At 46.5% G+C, this 18,781-nt stretch overlaps 2 protein-coding genes across 3 annotated transcripts in view; both read left to right on the top strand.

The window, feature by feature from the left end:
• ARFGEF2 (ADP ribosylation factor guanine nucleotide exchange factor 2) overlaps nt 1-6,411 on the top strand; it is a 95,719-nt gene extending 89,308 nt beyond the window's left edge. For both annotated transcript variants that reach the window (XM_039229978.1, XM_039229977.1), the window contains exons 38-39: nt 2,727-2,844; nt 3,409-6,411. In XM_039229978.1, the coding sequence (XP_039085909.1) occupies nt 2,727-2,844; nt 3,409-3,585 (295 nt within the window). In that variant the 3' untranslated portion in view covers nt 3,586-6,411. The remainder of the gene's footprint in view (nt 1-2,726; nt 2,845-3,408) is intronic.
• Nucleotides 6,412-17,215: 10,804 nt separating this feature from the next.
• The window catches only part of CSE1L (chromosome segregation 1 like), a 44,506-nt gene continuing 42,940 nt past the window's right edge, over nt 17,216-18,781 (top strand). Inside the window, exon 1 of the mRNA XM_039229993.1 lies at nt 17,216-17,315. The gene's annotated coding sequence lies outside the window, so the exon portion shown is untranslated. The remainder of the gene's footprint in view (nt 17,316-18,781) is intronic.

Below are 18,781 nucleotides of genomic sequence, written 5' to 3'. Positions count from 1 at the left end.
GTTACGGAATCTACTTAAGAAAATGTCTTAGGGGCGCCTGGGTGGCTCAGTGGGTTAAGTGTCCGACTTCGGCTCAGGTCACGATCTCATGGTCTGTGGGTTCGAGCCCCGTGTCAGGCTCTGTGCTGACAGCTCAGAGCCTGAAGCCTGTTTTGAATTCTGTGTCTCCCTCCCTCTCTGACCTCCCCTGTTCACACTGTGTCTGTCTGTCTGTCTGTCTGTCTCTCTCTCAGAAAAAAATTTTAAAAAAAAATTTAAGAAAATGTCTTAAGCACCTGCTGGCTCAGTCAGTGGAGTGTGTGATTCTTGATCTCAGGGTTGTGAGTTCAACCCCACTTTGGGCGTAGAGATGCCTTAAACTTTCAAAAAAAGAAAATGTGTTAGAAATAGGAACCAGGATTCCCACAAAGAATTCTCCACTGCAGACTGACTTATAAAGAGAAGAAATATGGGGTGCCTGGCTGGCTCAGTTGGCAAAAGCATGGGCCTTTTTTTTTCTTGAGGTTTTATTTTATTATTATTCTTTTAGTGTTTTATTTATTTTTTAGAGAGAGAATACGAGCAGGGGAAGGGCAGAGAGAGAGGGAGGCAGAATCTGAAACAGGCTCCAGGCTCTGAGCTGTCAGCACAGAGCCTTACATGGGGCTCGAACCTACAGACCGCAAGATCATGACCTGAGACGAAGTCGGATGCTTAACTGACTGAGCCACCCAGGCGCCCCTTGAGATTTTATTTTTAAGTAATCTCTCATAAGTCCACTCTCATGAGTCCCCATGTTGTACATTGATTACTTTTTAAAAATTAAAAATAGGGGCGCCTGGGTGGCTTAGTCGGTTAAGTGTCCGACTTTCGCTTAGGTCATGATCTCGCGGTTCGTGGGTTCGAGCCCCGCGTCGTGCTCTGTGCTGACTGCCAGCTCAGAGCCTGGAGCCTGTTTTTGAGTCTGTGTCTCCCTCTCTCTCTGACCCTCCCCTGCTCACGCTGTCTCTCTCTCTCTCTCTCTCTCCTAGAAATAAATAAAACATTAAAAAAATAATAATAAAATAGAAAAATAAAAATTAAAAATAAAAAAAATAAGAATAAAGAGAAGAAATTTAAAACAGCTCAACTGTAGAATGGATAACTAAATCAGTCTATCCTGTGATGGAATATTGAAAATGAAGTTTTAAAAAATAATTTTCCATGATGTGGGAATGTGCTGATGGTACAAGTTTCATCACCAAAAAGCAGGATGTAAAACTATATAGATCTGTGATTTTTTAGCAATGTTTTTTAAATATGACAGATAAAAGACTAGAAGGAAATGTGACAATATTTTGGCATATGTTCCTTAGGATGACAGAACTATGCATATTTTTTTCTCCTTTATAATTTTTTGTACTTTTTATTCATCATTAATTATAGGGACACCAGCAGCTCATATTAACTTAAATCAAGCTCAGAGGATAATTATCTACATAGGCTCATAAAGTTTCTGTAAAGGAGATAAATTATCAGTTTTTAGCATAACATTTTTTTCAAAGTAGGCTCTACATCCAGTGTGAGGCTTGAACTCACAGTTCTGAGATGAAGAGTCACATGCCCCACCAGCCAAGCCAGCCAAGCGCCCCAGCATAACATGAGTTTTGAAAGTAGCACTTGTAGGGCACCCGGGTGGCTCAGTGGGTTTGGCGTCCGGCTCTTGATTTTGCCTCAGGTTATGATCTCACAGTTCGTGGGTTCAAGTCCCATGTTGGGCTCTGTGCTGACAGCTTGGAGCCTGGAGCCTGCCTCAGGCTCCAGATTCTGTCTCTCTCTCTCTGCTCCTCTCTGCTCTCTCTCTGCCTTTGCGCTCACTTGCTCTCTCTCTCTCTCTCAAAATAAATAAGCATTTAAAAAACAAGAGTAGTAATTCTGTGTGACCAGATAAGAGAAAGGCAGTGTGCAGCCAGGTGTGGATGATAGGCTCTGTGTCACTGTGCACAAATGCTGAGTGGGCCCTCTGCTGCCAGCAGGTCCTGAGCTGTGCTAACGTTCAGCACACCAATCTCATTTCATCTTTGCTGCAGCCCCTTGAGTTTAGTACAATTACTTATCCCTGTTTTATAGCTGAGGAAACTGAGGCTTAGGGATTTGCCCAAGATGGCATAGCCAGAGCAGGTGCCCAGCAAATAATACTCATCACAAGAATGAAGAGTTCACTCCATGGGGCACCTGGGTGGCTCAGTCGGTTGAGTGTCCCCACTCTTGATTTCTGCTCAGGTCATGATCCCAGGGTCGTGGGATGGAGCTTGGCATCAGGCTCTGTGCTGAGCATGGAGTCTGCTTATGATATTCTCTGTCTGTCTGTCTGTCTGTCTCTGTCTCTCTCCTTCCCTCTACCCTTCTCCCCCACTCACGTGCTCTCTCTAAAATTAAAAAAAATTCTCTAGTAGAATGTAAGAGGTTAATCGTGTGTGTGTGTGTGTGTGTGTGTGTGTGTGTGTGTCTGTTTTAACGTTTGTTTATTTTTGAGACAAAGACAGCATGAGTAGGGGAGGGGCAGAGAGAGAGAGGGAGGGAGACACAGAATCCGAAGCAGGCTCCAGGCTCCGATCTGTTAGCACAAGAGCCCAGCACGGGGCTTGAACCCATGAACTGTGAGATCATGACCTGAACGGAAGCCAGGTGCTTAACCGACTGCACCCCCCAGGCGCCCTGAGGTTAACCTTGTGTTTGATGTGCCTCCCTGTTTCTGACTCTCCTAGCGTGTGCAGTGAGGCCCTTGCCTACTTCATCACCGTGAATTCGGAAAGCCATCGGGAGGCGTGGACAAGTCTTCTGTTGTTACTTCTAACAAAAACCCTCAAAATAAACGATGACAAGGTATAAACCCGGAAACTCTAATGTCTCCACTGGGATGTAGGTTTGGGTTTTGCCTTTTTATTCAAAACTTAAAAACTATTTTCTCAATTCTTTCAAGGATGGTTATGTAACTAGCACCATTCTAGATGCATTGGAGGAAAGTTTGTTCGTTACCGACAGTGATGCTATGGCCTGTTGGGGCTCTTTCTCTCAAAGAAGCCCAGTTGAGAAAGGCTGACGCTGAGGCCGTCCCTGCGGTCAAACAGCTGCAGTGATTTTCCGTGCGGCTCTGTTGGAAGTGGGGGTGGTGATTGTGAAGCACTGGTTCAGAGCTGGGAATCTGCTTTGCTAAAATGAAAGTTGACTTTGGTAGCAAAGCTGTCCCCAGCTAATTTGTGTTTAGAGTTAAACCTAATTCAAAGACCTTCTAATTTGCAAATTTCTCACACCCACTTTTTAATAGCAAGTAAAACCACCAAAATATTGCAGGAAGTTCCAGGCTGAGATGAATACTTTCGGCAAAGTTGTGCCAGAAAAAATAGTTCCCTGTCTGATTTTCTCTCTCTGCTTCTCTCCCACCTCAAGTTTAAAGCACACGCTTCGATGTACTACCCCTACTTGTGTGAAATTATGCAGTTTGACCTCATCCCTGAGCTCCGAGCAGTTCTGCGCAAGTTCTTCCTACGGATAGGTGTTGTATATAAGATATGGATTCCGGACGAGCCGTCACAGCTACCGGGGACACTGTCACCAGTGTGGTAGCCCCGGCCCCCGCGGGCCACTGCTGCAGCTCTGCAGGACACACACCGGGCCACCTCTGCCTGGCACGTCTCGTGAAGGGTCAGATCTTACAAGCAAGGAGTCGGCCTCTGGGAGCTCAGGACGGCCTGGACGATGCCGGCCAGCGCGCTGGGCCCACGGGGCCCTGACTAAGACGTTGTGCCGTTTCGATAAAGTGTCGCAGACCCCGTTAGCACAGTAGGTGGGGAGTCTGTCTCCACTCCATCATTCCGTTTGGCTGATTAAGCTGTCAGACCTGTCACTGCACCTGTGATCGTTTCCTAGCGGAGGCCACGATCGGCGCCCGTGTTTTGTGTGAGGAAGTTGCTCTCCTTGAAAACACTGAACATAGCTGTATAGGTTCGTGATTATTAGAGAGTATGTTAATAAAATTTCTTGTAATGGCTAAGTGCCACCTAAAATACGCTGGATTTTTTGTTGTTGTCTGAGTGTGTTGGAGAATTTGGAGTGTTTTTGTCAGTTGTGAGTCAATTGTAGTTAGATTAGTTTGGAGAAAGTCAGTGGGGAAAAGGGTTGTTGCTTTTTTTTTCTTCCTGTTTTGTTAATGTCTGATTTTTTAAATTACTTTATGAAAAGATATTGAAAATTTCATTGAAAGCAGAGTTTAGTAATTAAGTTAGAAGTAAGAGCTTGCAAGGTTAAAAAATAAAAACAGGTAGTGCCTCCTGGCTCTCCCTTTTGGAGTAACTTGGGGAGAAAAAGTCTATAGGAAAAAGTAAAAACTGTAATGAAGATGATTAGCCTTCCTTTGAAGTAAGTATTTGTGGATGGGTATTAACGGTTTCCAGAATACATTGTCCATCTCACACATTGAAATCTAATATATGAAGTAGGAGCAAAAATGAAGTAGTAATTTAACAGAGTTAATTTATATTTGAGTAAACCTTTTATGTTTACCTCAGAAGAGTGCGTGTATCAATTGTTAGCGTCCCTGCTTGCCACAGCCCCCGTTAAAGGGCCCTCGAGAGAGGGATGGTGGCTGTGTGTGACCAGGGTCGTCTGTGAACCTTGACTCATTGACCCAGAGGAGGCCTGTGCTGTTGCAGGGCCAGCACAGCTGAACTGTGACTGCGACAAGAGATGGCCTGTGCCCAGGCGCTTGGCATCAGCTCGAGCCCAGGGGCTACGTTCTTCGGGAAGGGGGGTGCTGGGGGTCCTCCCCGTGGTACTGAAGTCACAGTACTCTTTGCTGCAGTCAGACCGGAAGCCTGATGCAGCTGCTTACGTAAAGGCTTGCAGTACCCAGACAGGGCCTGATGCCTGCGAGCAGTCTGTTTGGAAGCTGAATTTATTCGGAGTCAGCGAGAAAGAGGACACACACTCTGCTCTGCCCTGGTCCTCATCCAGTGCTCCCCGCATGCCGCACTCAGCGTTAGAAAAAGCGTTACACAGAGTCATTAAACCATTCAATTTCTACCTGTGCCCTCTCTTCCTGTAAATTGGGTTGTATTGATGTCAACTCTGGTGCCTTAGAAGTTAGCAAGTTGGAAAACTATCCACAATCGGCTAGGTTTTCTTTATAGAGAAGGATTTCTGGTGCTTTTGTTTACTAAGAGACCGATTTCTTAAATGTTTTTTGTTTGTAACAGCCTTGAGAAATGTGTGGTTTAGGCCAGCAGTACTCTATTTTTTTTTTCTTTCCCACAAAGTATTTTAATTTCTCTACCAAAGAAGAAAAGAGCAGGCTTACGTTTTTATGTTAGTTATGTACATTAGAGAAGAGGAGCTGTGTAATTCAGGAGGAAGGGGCGGTGGGAGAGTATTTTACTGTGAATGGAAAACGTTAGCACCTTTGACCTACCTGTCCTGGAATCCACCTGCCTCCTAGACCCACTCCCTGGTCCTGTGGCCCGTCCCAGCCTCGACAAGTCTGTACTCTCCGTCCGCCTTTGGGTCCTAAAGGTTTAATAACAGAAGAACGCAGGTGTCCCTTCACACTTCTGTTTTCTATACCCTATCGCCATGTCCCCAACTGGAGACTTTTCGTTTCCTTCTGGGGCTCCCGTGTGACATTTTCTTCATCAGCTCTGACTGCATCACCAGTGTCTTCCTGCCTTATCTTTCATTTCTGCCACCTCTCACAGAGCAGGAAATGTTCGAGCGCGTTTTGTTACACGCTAAAACACTCAGCTTTGGAGTTTTTTTAAACTTTGTCTTTTAAAAGATGGGGAGGCATTTGCAGCGTACCAGCACGGACCTTTTGAAAACTGGGATGTAAAACCATTTGGGGTAGCTGTCGTTGTAGGTGGCCCGTGACATACAAAGGAATTCCTTACCTCTACTAATAAGCCATTCAGCCTAAATTCTATTTTGTGACCCAGTCTGTTCTATCTCATGGTACACGTGGCTTGTGCCGCTCCAACACTAGTGAAAAGAGTGCGTGTAACTCCGCAGCACGGGGCCAGGATGCTGCTCACTAACCAAGTTAGAGAAGCTGGAGCATTTCCAAGGCCTTATTTCTTTCTCAGAATGCTTTAAGTATTGAGTATACGTGCCGGGTCTCTACAGCAGTTTCTATTTGTTGTAATACCGCTCTGCTCCTTTGAGCAATTTTGTTTCCTCTTCATTGTCCTTGAGGGCAATCACCAGCTCTGGTATCGTAACAACAAACGGTGGACGGGAAATTGGATTCTTTACGCGCATCTTTAGAGTCAAGTACACCTTTTCCTTTTCCCTGTTACTTCTCACGTACAACCAAAGAACTACATTATGGCAATTGTATGATAATATCTGGAAACACAACCTTTTCCTCTGACAGGTGACTTTTGTACAAAATGCAAAAAAAAACAAAAAACAAAACAAAAAAAAAACACCCTAAACCTTTCTGTTGTTCTTTTGTCATATGGCCGTACATTTCGTAGTTGTCACAGTTCTCGAAGGAGCCTGCTGACAGATACAAGTACCACCGTCCCATTCAGATGTCTGTTGTTACGATGCAAACGAATATTGGTTGAGACAGAAGCTAGATCCTTAGTACCGCGTTTTCTGAGTTCTGTTTTACCATTTCTGTTAAAGTAGAAATAGCTTGATTGAACTCCTGTGAAATCCCGGGTTTTCACTATCAGCAGCTTTGTAGTGTGAGAAACAAAGAAACCAAAGCTGAATATTTAAAAGAATGATTATATCTGGAAATCCTTGCTCTCAAAAAAAAAAAAAGACACTCATCAAAGGTGTAGTTTTTCTCAGTGTTCTAATTTTTTAAAAATTTTATCTTCATATTTGCATCAAATATTTCTTTATGTGCAAAAATGTATGTTTTACCTCCTTAAAATGCCTAAAAGTTAGTTAACAGCTACTTTTGTTTAATCTATACATGATGATTAAGTGCATTTAATATTGGTAATTTAATGAAAAGCATTCCTTGCCCAATGGATGTATACATTTTTGAAAGAATAAGCCGAATTATATAATATGAAATGCTATGTAAAGTTTTCTATGTAAAAATATTATGTATAATACTGTTAAAATCCCATGCTTTAATCAGGTGGTAAATCAATAAAGTTTTAAAAAATAAAGCTGTTTTTAATATAGTAATTTAATGTATATATATCAAGTTATATTCACCTTAACTCATTTCATTTGTCCTTAGGCAGCTTATAAGCTTATAGTTCTCAATTGGTGGTAACGTTTGGCCTCAGTAATTAACAAAAACAATTTTTTTTTAATGTTTTATTTATTTCTAGGAGAGAGAGAGAGAGAAAGCGTGAGCAGGGGAGGGTCAGAGAGAGAGGGAGTCACAGACCGAAACAGGTTCCAGGCTCTGAGCTGGCAGCACAGAGCCCGACGCGGGGCTCGAACCCACAAACCGTGAGATTATGACCCAAGCGAAAGTCGGACGCTTAACCGACTAAGCCACCCAGGCACCCCAACAAAAACAATTTTTAATAATTTTTAATTAACAGTGGGTTTTAATTATTCTAAGTAAGATTCTCTTCTTACCCCACCTTCCCTCCCCACGAAAGAGGGGAAAATCCAGTCAAGAGAAGATTCTTACTTATCTCTTGAGTTCACTTTAACTCATTAATTAGTTTGAACCGTGGTCCCAAGAGAAGACAGAAATCATTGGCTGGCGTTGAGGGGCGAGACCACACAGCAAGACTCACAGGGTACAGCATGGGCCCCAAGTGGAAGACCATTCTGAGCTTCGCACAGGGCGCCAACCTCGGTTTGGCTTTACTGCCTCTGAATTCAGAATCCATTCTTTCTGAAATATTCTAAAATTGTAAATGACTACCGTACTTAAAATTATTCCCCTGCTGAAATTGACAAATACCTTCGCAGCTTTATTAATTGATTGGAGTAAAGCTGCGACTCTCTGTGGTCCTACAGTTCAGGGTGCTTCCGGTAAAGAACAAAAAGAAAAGGTTTCCCAAGGGTCTTTTTCTCTGCATACCAGACAGTGCCTGGGTTTTATCTGTAGCCGTCATTTTCAACCTGCTGCCAATCACTAGTTTTCAGTTCTGTCCCCCAGGGGCCACTTGGGACACTTGGCAATGGCTGGAGACCTTTTGGGTTATCACAGCAGGAGAGAGGTGGGTAAGGTGCTGCTAAACAGCCTCCACCGCAGGGAATTACCAGCCTCAAGGTCTCCCTCATTCTCAAAATAAGTAAACTTAAAAAATAAATACCAGCCTCGAGGTCTAACTGGTGCTGAAAAACCCTGAATTAAATCAACTCTGAGTCTAACAAGGTTTCTTCAACGTGGTGGTGTGGGACCCAAAAGTCCATCTGTGGCAGACACTTACAGCTTTCCTTTAAAAAAAAAAAAATCACTTCTGCTTACCCATTTTAGAAAGGAGGGCATGTGGAAACTAATTTGACAATAAACTATTTGTAAAAAAATAAAAGAAAGGAGGGCATGCTCAGGTCACTGGTCAGGGAAGGACCAGCTCCCCTTATTTATTTCAAGTGCTACTTATTGAAGCATTTTGAAAGATAATTCCAGCTTTATGTTGCATTTGTAACCCTGCCAACAGACGGGAACATGTTTGAGGCCAAAGTACATTTTCTTTTTCGAAGGACCAGAGTGGTTCCCTGGAATTTTGTTTTAATGTTTATTTTGAGAGAGAGAATATCCCAATGTGGGGCTCCATCTCATGAACCGTGAGATCATGACCTGAGCCGAAATCAAGAGTCGGACGCTGACCTGATGGAGCCGCCCAGGTGCCCCAGTTCCCTGGGATTTTTGCAAAGCTGTGTAACGTGCCTGTTGTCCAGTTTAAGAAATCTGCTCAGCTGTTCTTGAGTTAGTTATTTGTGTCATGTCCTAGAAGTATCCGGCTTATTAAATGTAACTAAATGCTCACAGCAAAAGGAGGGGTGGGGACTCCCCAGGGATTCTAGCAAAAATGATTTTAGTATCTTTTTTAAATGCCCACTTCTAGAGGCAAGCCAGCCTTCCCTGGTGCTCGACGGAAGACTGAGCCTCTGCAGATAATTTTATCTAAGTCATTTTTTGTCTTTCCCAGAGACTCTATCAATCTTTGCATAAAGCTTCTGTAGCTGCTTCTTCATTGACCTAATTTAGATTTTCTTGAAGAATTTATCTTGATTTATGTTCAAGAAATACCATGTGTCCTGGTAAACTTTTTTTCTATGTGTACCTATTCTTGAGAGAGAAAGCACGCGCACCCACGCGAGCGGGGGAGGGCAGAGAGAGAGGGAGACACAGAATCCAAAGCAGGCACAGCACAAAGCCTGCTTGAAATTCTCTCTCTCTCCTTCTCTCTCTCAAAAGTAAATGAAAGTTGGGGCGCCTGGGGGGCTTAGTCGGTTAAGCGTCCGACTTTCGCTTAGGTCATGATCTCGCGGTTCGTGGGTTCGAGCCCCACGTCGGGCTCTGTGCTGACAGCCACCTCAGAGCCTGGGGCCTGTTTCGGAGTCTGTGACTCCCTCTCTCTCTGACCCTCCTCTGCTCACACTGTCTCTCTCTCTCTCTCCTGGAAATAAATTAAAAAATATTTAAAAATTTTAAAAAAAAGTAAAGAAAAGTTAAGGAAAAATTTTTTACCAGATCTCTTAGACCAGCCTTTGTGATCAATGTCTGAAAGTGCGGTACGGTTTTTGTACCTGACTGCTGTCACCATGCACTCCGCCGCTAAGATCCGAGTATCTTTTTTTAAAAATTTTTTTTTTAATGTCTTTATTTATTTCTAGGAGAGAGAGAGAGACAGCGTGAGCAGGGGAGGGTCAGAGAGAGGGGGAGTCACAGACTGAAACAGGCTCCAGGCTCTGAGCTGGCAGTCAGCACAGAGCCCAACGCGGGGCTCGAACCCATGAACCGCGAGATCATGACCCAAGCGAAAGTCGGACGCTTAACCGACTAAGCCACCCAGGCGCCCCAAGATCTGAGTATCTTGTCTTCTGCAAGGGGGTTGGGAGTGATATGTTTGATTCTGCCCACACGGCCTCTGCCAAAACAATCAGATCTTTCTGAAATCAGTATTTTCTGTGTTTTCTTTCTAATTTACAGCTTTTCTTGATTTTTTGTTTAATGTTGTGGATGAATGCCAACTTTCAGACAGCCCACTTAGCCTGTCCACATGTGTCTCGATGCCAAGACTCTATCCTTCCTCCCAGGTATTTTTGGGTCTCTTCCTACTTAGCCTCCCCAGATTTCTCCTGACGAGTTAATGCAGGTCCGTGACTGGGTGCACCTGTAGTCAGTGGAAATGAAAAAAAAAAAGTCTGCATTATTGCAGTTCTGGCTTCTCTCCCATTCTCTGTCACAGACGCAATCCACCACTCATTGGAAAATGGTAAAAAAAAAAAAAAAAAAAAAATTACAGGGGCGCCTGGGTGGCTCAGTCAGTTAAATGTCCGACTTTGGCTCAGGTCATGACCCCACAGTCCGGGGGTTCGAGCCCCACATCGGGTTCTGTGCTGACAGCTCAGAGCCTGGAGCCTGCTTCAGATTCTGTGTCTCCCTCTCTTTCTGCCCCTCCCCTGCTTGCTCTCTGTCTCTGTCTCTCAAAATAAAGACATAAAAATAAATGTACAATGGATGCATTGCAGTTATATGTAATTGTGTAAATGGTGCAACAGTAATAAAGTTAAACAATTAGAAAAAAAGACTAGCTTTTGTGGGGCTGTACCTTGGACCCTTTCATGCCCACCATGGGTATGCTCATAAACTGCCTTCATTTCTCCATTTAATATTACACACCTCAAAATCTGTGACACCAGTTAGTGACTTCTTTAGATTTTCTCACTTGCTCTTTCCTCAGTGCCTTTGCCCTTGCTGTCCCTTCTGCCTGGAAAGCTTTTTGTCTAGATTGCTCTATGCTGGCTCCTCCTCCTCCCAGGGTTCAACCCAGATGCTAACTCCTCAGTTACTTCCACTGGGTCTTCAGAACCCACTGCCACCTGCAGTGATGTGTTTGAAATCTGCCTCCCCCATTGAAGGTAAATGTGTGAGGGCAGGAACCTGGCTCTTTTAAGATAACCATATCATGTGCTAGAGCACGGCCTGCTGCTGATGTCTGTGGCTCTACGGCAGAAATGCAACCATGGCCTTGCATCCAATAAGTGTAAATATTTAAAAGTTGGGGCTCCTGGGTGGTTCAGTGTGTTAAGCTTCCGACCTGGGCTTGATCATGAGGTCATGATCTCACAGCTTGTGAGTTCTAGCCCCACATCTGGTTTTCTGCTGTCAGCACCCAGCCCACTTCAGATCCTCTGTCTGCACCCCCCCAAAATAAATAAACATTAAAAAAGCAAAACAAAAAATAATAAGTATTTAAAAGTTATATAAGTGTTCAAAAACACACATTCCTACCTTCCTCCTTGACAAGGAATACCTTTGCAATACCTGGAAACCCAGGGTCAAAGATTGAATTCTACAAAAAAAAAAAAATAGATTGAATTCTCAGGTCCAGAGTTGCACGCAGAACAGAGCAGCATGGGGAGAATCAGCCCTGGTCCTGCACCCGATCTCTTCCCACCCCAGGCCTCACCCTGTCCCGCGAGGCTTTGAATGTGCATGTGCGGATGCGCAGCTCTGTCCAAACCCCCTGCAAACACAGCTGTCCACAAGTCACACTGCCGGGTTAGGGGTGCTCACGGCTGTGTGTATCTGCTCTCGGGAGCCACCCAGGCCAGAGCTTTCCCCAGACCCTGGAGGAGGGCTTGGGCCTGTCGGTGGAGAATTCCAGGGTCCCATGTGACCGGAATGAGGTCTGAAAGGAGGTGGTATGGGTTCTGGGTGAGCACACCCACTTGGAGCATGGCCCCCTCACCTGCGGGAGCCCGGGCAGGGCCAGAATGACCCCCTCTAAAGCACAGGGGCCCAGCAAGGGCCAAAGGCCTGCCTAGGTCTCAAGCAGCACCACCTGGGAAAAGGCAGGCCTGGGGATGATGGGAGGGCATCAAAAATACACTGCCGCCCGGTCACGGGATGGCCATATGACCAGCACGGTTTGGACAGTTACTGTTTTTCAGGCGCTCTTCCACGGGCCTCATCTGCCCTGGCTCCTTCATTCTCCTGCCTACCCTGTGAGGCAAATTACTATTACTATCACCACTGTAGAGACTAGACAGCTCAATCACAAGTAACTTGCCCTGTGTCATGCAGATGGCATTACGGGCTTCCCCTGGGTAGTCAAGTCCATGCTGTTAACTAGTGTGACACAACAGGATCAAAGAAGAATGACAATAAAGGGCTGGTAAAAGATGTGTCAAGATATGTTAATTCTATCTCAATAAAGCAGGGAGATTAAAAGATATGCCAGGAAATTGTTAACCAAAAGAAAGCAGGTCACATAATATTGATGTCGGACAAGATAGAATTGGAAGAGAAAAGGTCTGAACAGGCCAAAAAGGAATATGGCACGTGGTCAGATGATAGATAGACTTCATCATCTGGAACAGCAGGAACCTTATCTACCTAATAGCTTCACAACACACAACAAAAGGCAAGCGAATACTCGTTAACAAGGACAATCCCAGATTCATGGTGGGAGACCAATAAATGAGCCTCTCAGAGAACATCTGATAAAGCAAAATTAAAAGTAAGGACATAGGGAACACAATACGGATTCCCAAGGAAGTCTTCGGGTTTCACCCACGGAGACTGGAGGACAGGCCAACCTTTTTCTGTGCTCCCCACCTGCAGGGTTCTTCCTGCAGCTGCAAAGGGCGAGGGGAGCGGGCACCACTAGAGCCGTATCCACAGACATGATAACCTTGGCACCCTTCAGGGCTCCCTGCAGATACTGGCAGAGATGCTAGACAATGCAAGATGCCAGCCAGCCTCCTTGGTGATTAGCTCTCAGAGACAGAAAAACTGTTAAATCATCAGGATTGTTCTCACCAGGGGTGGAAGAAAATGTTTGTCCAGGAAAGAAGATAGTATGATTGATTGCTTGTACTATTGCTATAATGGTAAAAATACATCTTTTCCACCAATGGCCTAATAATTTACATCTTTCTCAGTGGACTTTCTTTATATAGTGTATTTCATTCAACATTCAACAAGTACTTATTGATCAGGTACTGTCTGTTAGGTGCTGGGGGTACAGCTGTAAATAAGATAAATAAGGTCCTGTTTTCTTTTTTAAAGCTTATTTATTTATTTTAGAGAGAGAAAGCGGGGAGGAGGGGAGAGAGAGAGAACACTAAGCAGGCTCCAAGCTGTCAGCACAGAGCCCAGTTCAGGCCTTGATCCCACGAACTGCGAGATCATGACCTGAGCCAAGATCAAAAGTCGGACCGTTGGGGCACCTGGGTGGCTCAGTCTGCTAAGCGTCTAACTTCGGTTTAGTTCATGATCTCTCAGTTCGGGGGTTTGAGCCCTGTGTCGGGCTCTGCATTGACAGTGCAGAGCCTGCTTGCAATTTTCTCTCTCTCTGCCCCTCCCCAACTTGCACTTTCTCTCTCTTTCAAAATAAATAAATAAGCTTAAAAAAAAAAGTCTGACACTTAACAGACTGAGCCATCCAGGCACCCCAAGGTACTTGTTCTAATAGAGTCCTTAAGCTAACGGGAACATTTAGCAAAGCGACAATTGCAAAGAGTGATAAATGTTATGACGAAAACAGAAAGATATGAGGCTAGGGTTGCCAGATAAAATTCAGGGCACCTGAATCAATGTGAATTTCAGGTAAACAATGTATGATCTTTTAGTATAAGTATGTCCCGTGCAATATTTATACCAAAAAAGCCATGCACTGCTATTCTGAGATTCACATTGAACTGGGTGTCATGTATTTTACTTGCTAAATCTGGCAAACCTAAATGTTGAGTTATTTGGTGTGGACAGTGGGCAATTTCAGACAGGATGGTGACATTTGACTTGGAATCTGAATGTACAGAGATGGAGCCAGTTATCCAGGGGTCTAGAAGAGCCTTCCAGGCAGAGGGAATAGCAGACCTAAACACTCTGAGGAGTAAGCTTGGATCTTGGAAGAACAGAAAGGAAGTGAGGTGGCTAAGTTGAATGAGGGTAGAGAAGAGAAGGGAGGAAGTTAATGAGATCAGACGGGTTGGCAGGGGCCAGATCTTGCAGGGTTTGTGGGCTGTGATAAGAGATGTTGAGTAATTTTACAAAAAAACTTACATCATGACTCTTTCACTCAAACAAAGCATTTTTTAAAAACATTTTATCTCAGGAATTGCTTTTACATGTTCATAGGCAGGGTGCTATCAAAGATAAATAAAGCTGGACATTGTTAAAGCAGTAAAAAAATTTTTATTCAGTAACTACTGACAGTAGGGGAAAGAACTGCTTCTGACTATGCAGAGGTGACTGGGCAATTTAAAAGAGAATGAAGGAGTAGGGGAGAGAGTGAGGGCACAGGTAAAAACTTACAAAGGGTTGGTCAGTGTAAATGTAATCAAGTTAGCTATGTCTGCTAGCTGGTAATTATCAAAGTTAGGCTTCCAGCCTCCCACAGAGAGCAAAAGATCCAGGCCTTACCTTCCTGATGATCATATTTCCAAGGAATAGCTTTCAAGTCATTGAGAAAGACACTCCTGAATTGCAAGATACATATATATCTCAAAGAGACTGAAGAAGGATTCACAATTGCTCTAAGATGGGGCGCCTGGGTGACTCAGTCCATTAAGCGACCAGCTCTGGATTTTGGCTCTGGTCATGGTCTCATGGTTCGTGAGACTAAACCCCGTGTTGGGTTCTGCACTGACAGCCCCGGAGCCTGCTTGGGATTCTCTGTCTCCCTCTTTCTCTGTCCCTTCGCTGCTCATGTTTTCTCTCTCTCTCTCAAAATTAATAAACTTAAAAAAAAAAAAGTAAATACTCTAAGAAAGAGAGGTTGGGGTCTATCCTTGGGTATTGGACTAGAACAAACACATACAGTAAATTCTCCTGGCAGCATTGAGCTTTCTCAAGCAGTCACGTGTGTGTGTGTGTGTGTGTGTGTGTGTGTGTGTGTGTGGTGGTGGTGGTGGTGGTGGCAGGGGGACACTGCGGTCATACTAAGGGCATGGCTTCATGCTGCTAGAAGCCAAGTTCAAGTTTGGTTATCTCTCTCTCTTTTTTTTTTTTTAATGTTTTTTATTTATTTCTGAGAGAGAGACAGCATGAGCAGGGGAGGGTCAGAGAGAGATGGAGACACAGACAGAAGCAGGCTCCAGGCTCTGAGCTGGCTGTCAGCACAGAGCGCCTGATGCGGGGCTCAAACCCACGAACCATGAGATCATGACCTGAGCTGAAGTCGGACACTTAACTGAGTCACCCAGGCGCCCCAAGTTTGGTCATTTCTTGCTGCAGAGGTTTGGACAGAGTCTTTACGTGTTCAGAGTTCTTCAGTTCTCAGTGCCTATGAAATTCTGTGTTCTTACAATATTTGTTTCCTTGAATGATAACCAAATATATGTCTTTCAGTCCCTAGAGAAGCAAGCAGCAATGGCAAGGGATGGACTCTGAGAGAGCTGGGCCTTGCTGGTGGCCGAAACTGAGGGCTGGGATTTCCGTAACTCCTCATTGCTTCCTGTCATTGTCACGCTCAATGGATCATAGGATCCTGCAGGCCCTACTCTCCAGTATATCCTGAAGCTGTCCACTTGTCTCCATATACATGTTACTCACCTGAATCTGGGCATTGCATCTCTCTTCCGGAGGCTTCCAGTCTCCCTGCTTCAAGCTCTTCCCCTCTCCCCCCCATACAGTCCATTCCCACACAGCAACTGGTGGGCCTTTTTTTTTTTTTTAATAGTTTATTTATTTTTGAGACAGAGAGAAACAGAGCACGAGTAGGGGGAGGGCAGCGAAAGAGGGAGATACAGAATTTACAACAAGCTCCAGGCTCTGAGCTGTCAGCACAGAACCTGACGCGGGGCTTGAATCCAGGAACCGCGAGATCATGACCTGGGCGGAAGTCGGACGCTTAACCGACTGAGCCACCCAGGCGCTGGTGGGCCTTTTAAAATATAGATTTGATGGCCATCCTAGAATAGATGCACATAAGACACAGTCTAACGAGGCTTATGAGCCCTACATCATCGGGCCCCTGCTGGCTTCTCTACCTTCAGCTCCTGTTTCTCCGCACTTCATCAAGCCCCGCCTAGCTCACTCCTGCCTCCGAGTCTTCCCTGTTGACATCCCCTCCTCCTGGAATGCCCTCTAGGCTGATCTTCACACAGCTGTCTCCTGGTTGAAACTCAGGGCAAGAGTCACTTGTTCAGAGGCCTTCTCTGACCATCCCATGACTTTCCAAGTCACTGACTGTCATATCACCTTGCTTTAAATTTTCTTCTCATAGGGGCGCCTGTGTGGCTTAGTCGGTTAAGCGTCCGACTTTCACTTAGGTCATGATCTCGCGGTTCGTGGGTTCGAGCCCCGCGTCGGGCTCTGTGCTGACTGCCAGCTCAGAGCCTGGAGCCTGTTTCACAGTCTGTGACTCCCTCTCTCTCTGACCCTCACCTGCTCATGCTGTCTCTCTCTCTCTCCTAGAAATAAATAAAACATTAAAAAAAAAAATGGGTCGCCTGGGTGGCTTAGTCGGTTAAGCGTCCGACTTTCGCTTGGGTCATGATCTCGCAGTTCGTGGGTTCAGGCCCCGCGTCGGGTTCTGTGCTGACTGCCAGCTCAGAGCCTGGAGCCTGTTTCGGAGTCTGTGACTCCCTCTCTCTCTGACCCTCCCCTGCTCACGCTGTCTCTCTCTCTCTCCTAGAAATAAAAAATAAATAAAAAAAAATAAATTTTCTTCTCATAGAGCTTATCAAGATCTGAAACTAATTATTTTGTTTATTCTGTCTCTCCCTCTAAAACATGTGCTCTGCAAGGGGAGAAAGTTCTCCGTCTGAGAGGCTATGGACAGGGCTTTGAGCCGTTCGTTCAACAATTATGCAAGACCTACTACGTGCCTCACTGAAGCCCTACATCAGACGAGGTCACACTCCAGCGGCCACGGGCTGAACCCGTGTCCATCTAGCGGGGGAAAGTGGGGATTGTGCTGCCCGTGGCGGCGGTCTAAACCAAAGGGCATTGTCGCTTCTGACGTCAGCGCAAACACAGAGCGCGTCTCCATTGGTCCTTCGAGTTTGGGTGGGGCGCGAGCGCTCCTGGCCCCGCCCCCCGCCTCTGCCCCGCTCACGCATGCGCCCGGGCCGCAGCCTCGCCGCCGCGCCATTTTGCCGGGGTTTGAATGTGAGGCGGAGCGGCGGCAGTGGTGGGTAGTGCCGGCTACAGTTCGCGGCTGAGATTGCCTTCTCCGTTCCCGTATCCCCAGGAGGTGAGGCGCGGGGCGTGCACGGCCTGGCAGGGTGGCTTCTTGGGACCCCGCTAGGGGAGGGATGCGGCGCTCCTGACACTTCCGAGCGCTGGGAAGCAAGGACCGCGCCTCTGGGCGAGAGCGGAATGCGGACCCGTGCTTCAGGCGGCGCCCTCCGGCGAGGTCTTTGCCCGCATCGACCGGTCTCGCTGAGCCTCACCTTGCGGCGCCCCAAGACTCGGCCGCAGGCCCGGCGGCCCCGGGGCCTGTGAGGGGCGAGGGCCCCCGAGGCGCGGCCTAACGCGAGCTGCCCGAGCGTCCGCCCCTTCCCCTCTAGAGCCGCGCGGATTGGTCGCGCAGCCGCCGGGCCGCTCGGGAAGGCCGCCTCTCATTGGTCGCGCCCGCGCGTCCGTTCTCGTCGCTCCCGGCCACCCGCAACGTGAGCGGAGTGCCGCGGCGAGGCCTGCCCGGCCGGGCTGCTGGGCGAAGGCCGGCCGCCGCCCAGACCTCCTCTTGCCCCGACCCGCTTTCGGATTGTAGAGGGGGCAGCTTTAGCCTCCCTGGGCTTCAGTTTCCCCGACCGCAGGTGGGCATCGTGTTCTCACTTTGCCGAGTTGTCCTAGTCCGTGCACCTGCCCAGGAATGCAGGGTCCAGCTCTTGGCGGAAAGGCGATAATACGGCACTTCGGAGCGCGAGCTTTGGAATTAGAAGGCCTGGGGTCGCTCCAGCTTTGGCCTCTCCGTAGGGGTGCAGTTTAGGGCTATAATCACTTCATCCCTTGGTGTCTCCCATTTTCGTTATCCTCAAAGCGGGTTTGAAAACAAGCTGCTTCGTGAAGTGGGTGTGAGGATCCCCTCAGTCATTACTGTGGTTTACAAAGTCCCCCCTGAAGGGACCGTTGTCCGCCTCTTCCACCATCTCTCCTCAGCCGCTGTAGCTGGCCTGCTGATGTCGGGTTTCTTCAGTGTTCCAGGCTCGTGCCCACCGTAAAGCGTTTGGACGGGCCTTTCGTTTGCTTGCAAATTACCGACATCTTAGGGTTGCCAGGCTGGCTCTCTGTCTTTTAAGTTTCAAGCCTCTTCCACCTTCTCTGAGGGCTGCTTTCTTTTAACTGTAGATAGTATTTATCATTATGTGGAACTACCTAGAGTTGTTCATTGTCTTTCTCAGCTGCTTGGTTGTAAACTTGAAGAGCAAGGACCTTGCCCGTCTTGTTTACTGTTGTGTTCCCTGGGTGAGTGCTTGCCACGTGGTGGATGCAGGAGTATTGTTATTCCTTGGAGGCACAGAAGGGGACTTTTACTCTTGGAATCACCAGTGTTCTTTTCTCATCCCCTTTTCTGCCACCCCCGTCCAATTTTTTTTTTTTTTTTTTTTTTTTTTTACTTGTGTGTGTTTCTCCACTTTCTGCATAATTCCTGGGACTCTTAAGTTCACCTTATCACTCCCTCCCCCCCAAGACACTTCCCCTTCTTTCCATCAGTGC

This window comes from Hyaena hyaena, unplaced genomic scaffold (genome assembly GCF_003009895.1).
Source record: "Hyaena hyaena isolate Hyena2069 unplaced genomic scaffold, ASM300989v1 scaffold_42, whole genome shotgun sequence".
NCBI lineage: Eukaryota > Metazoa > Chordata > Mammalia > Carnivora > Hyaenidae > Hyaena > Hyaena hyaena.
This window is presented reverse-complemented; position numbering and strand designations above follow the sequence as displayed.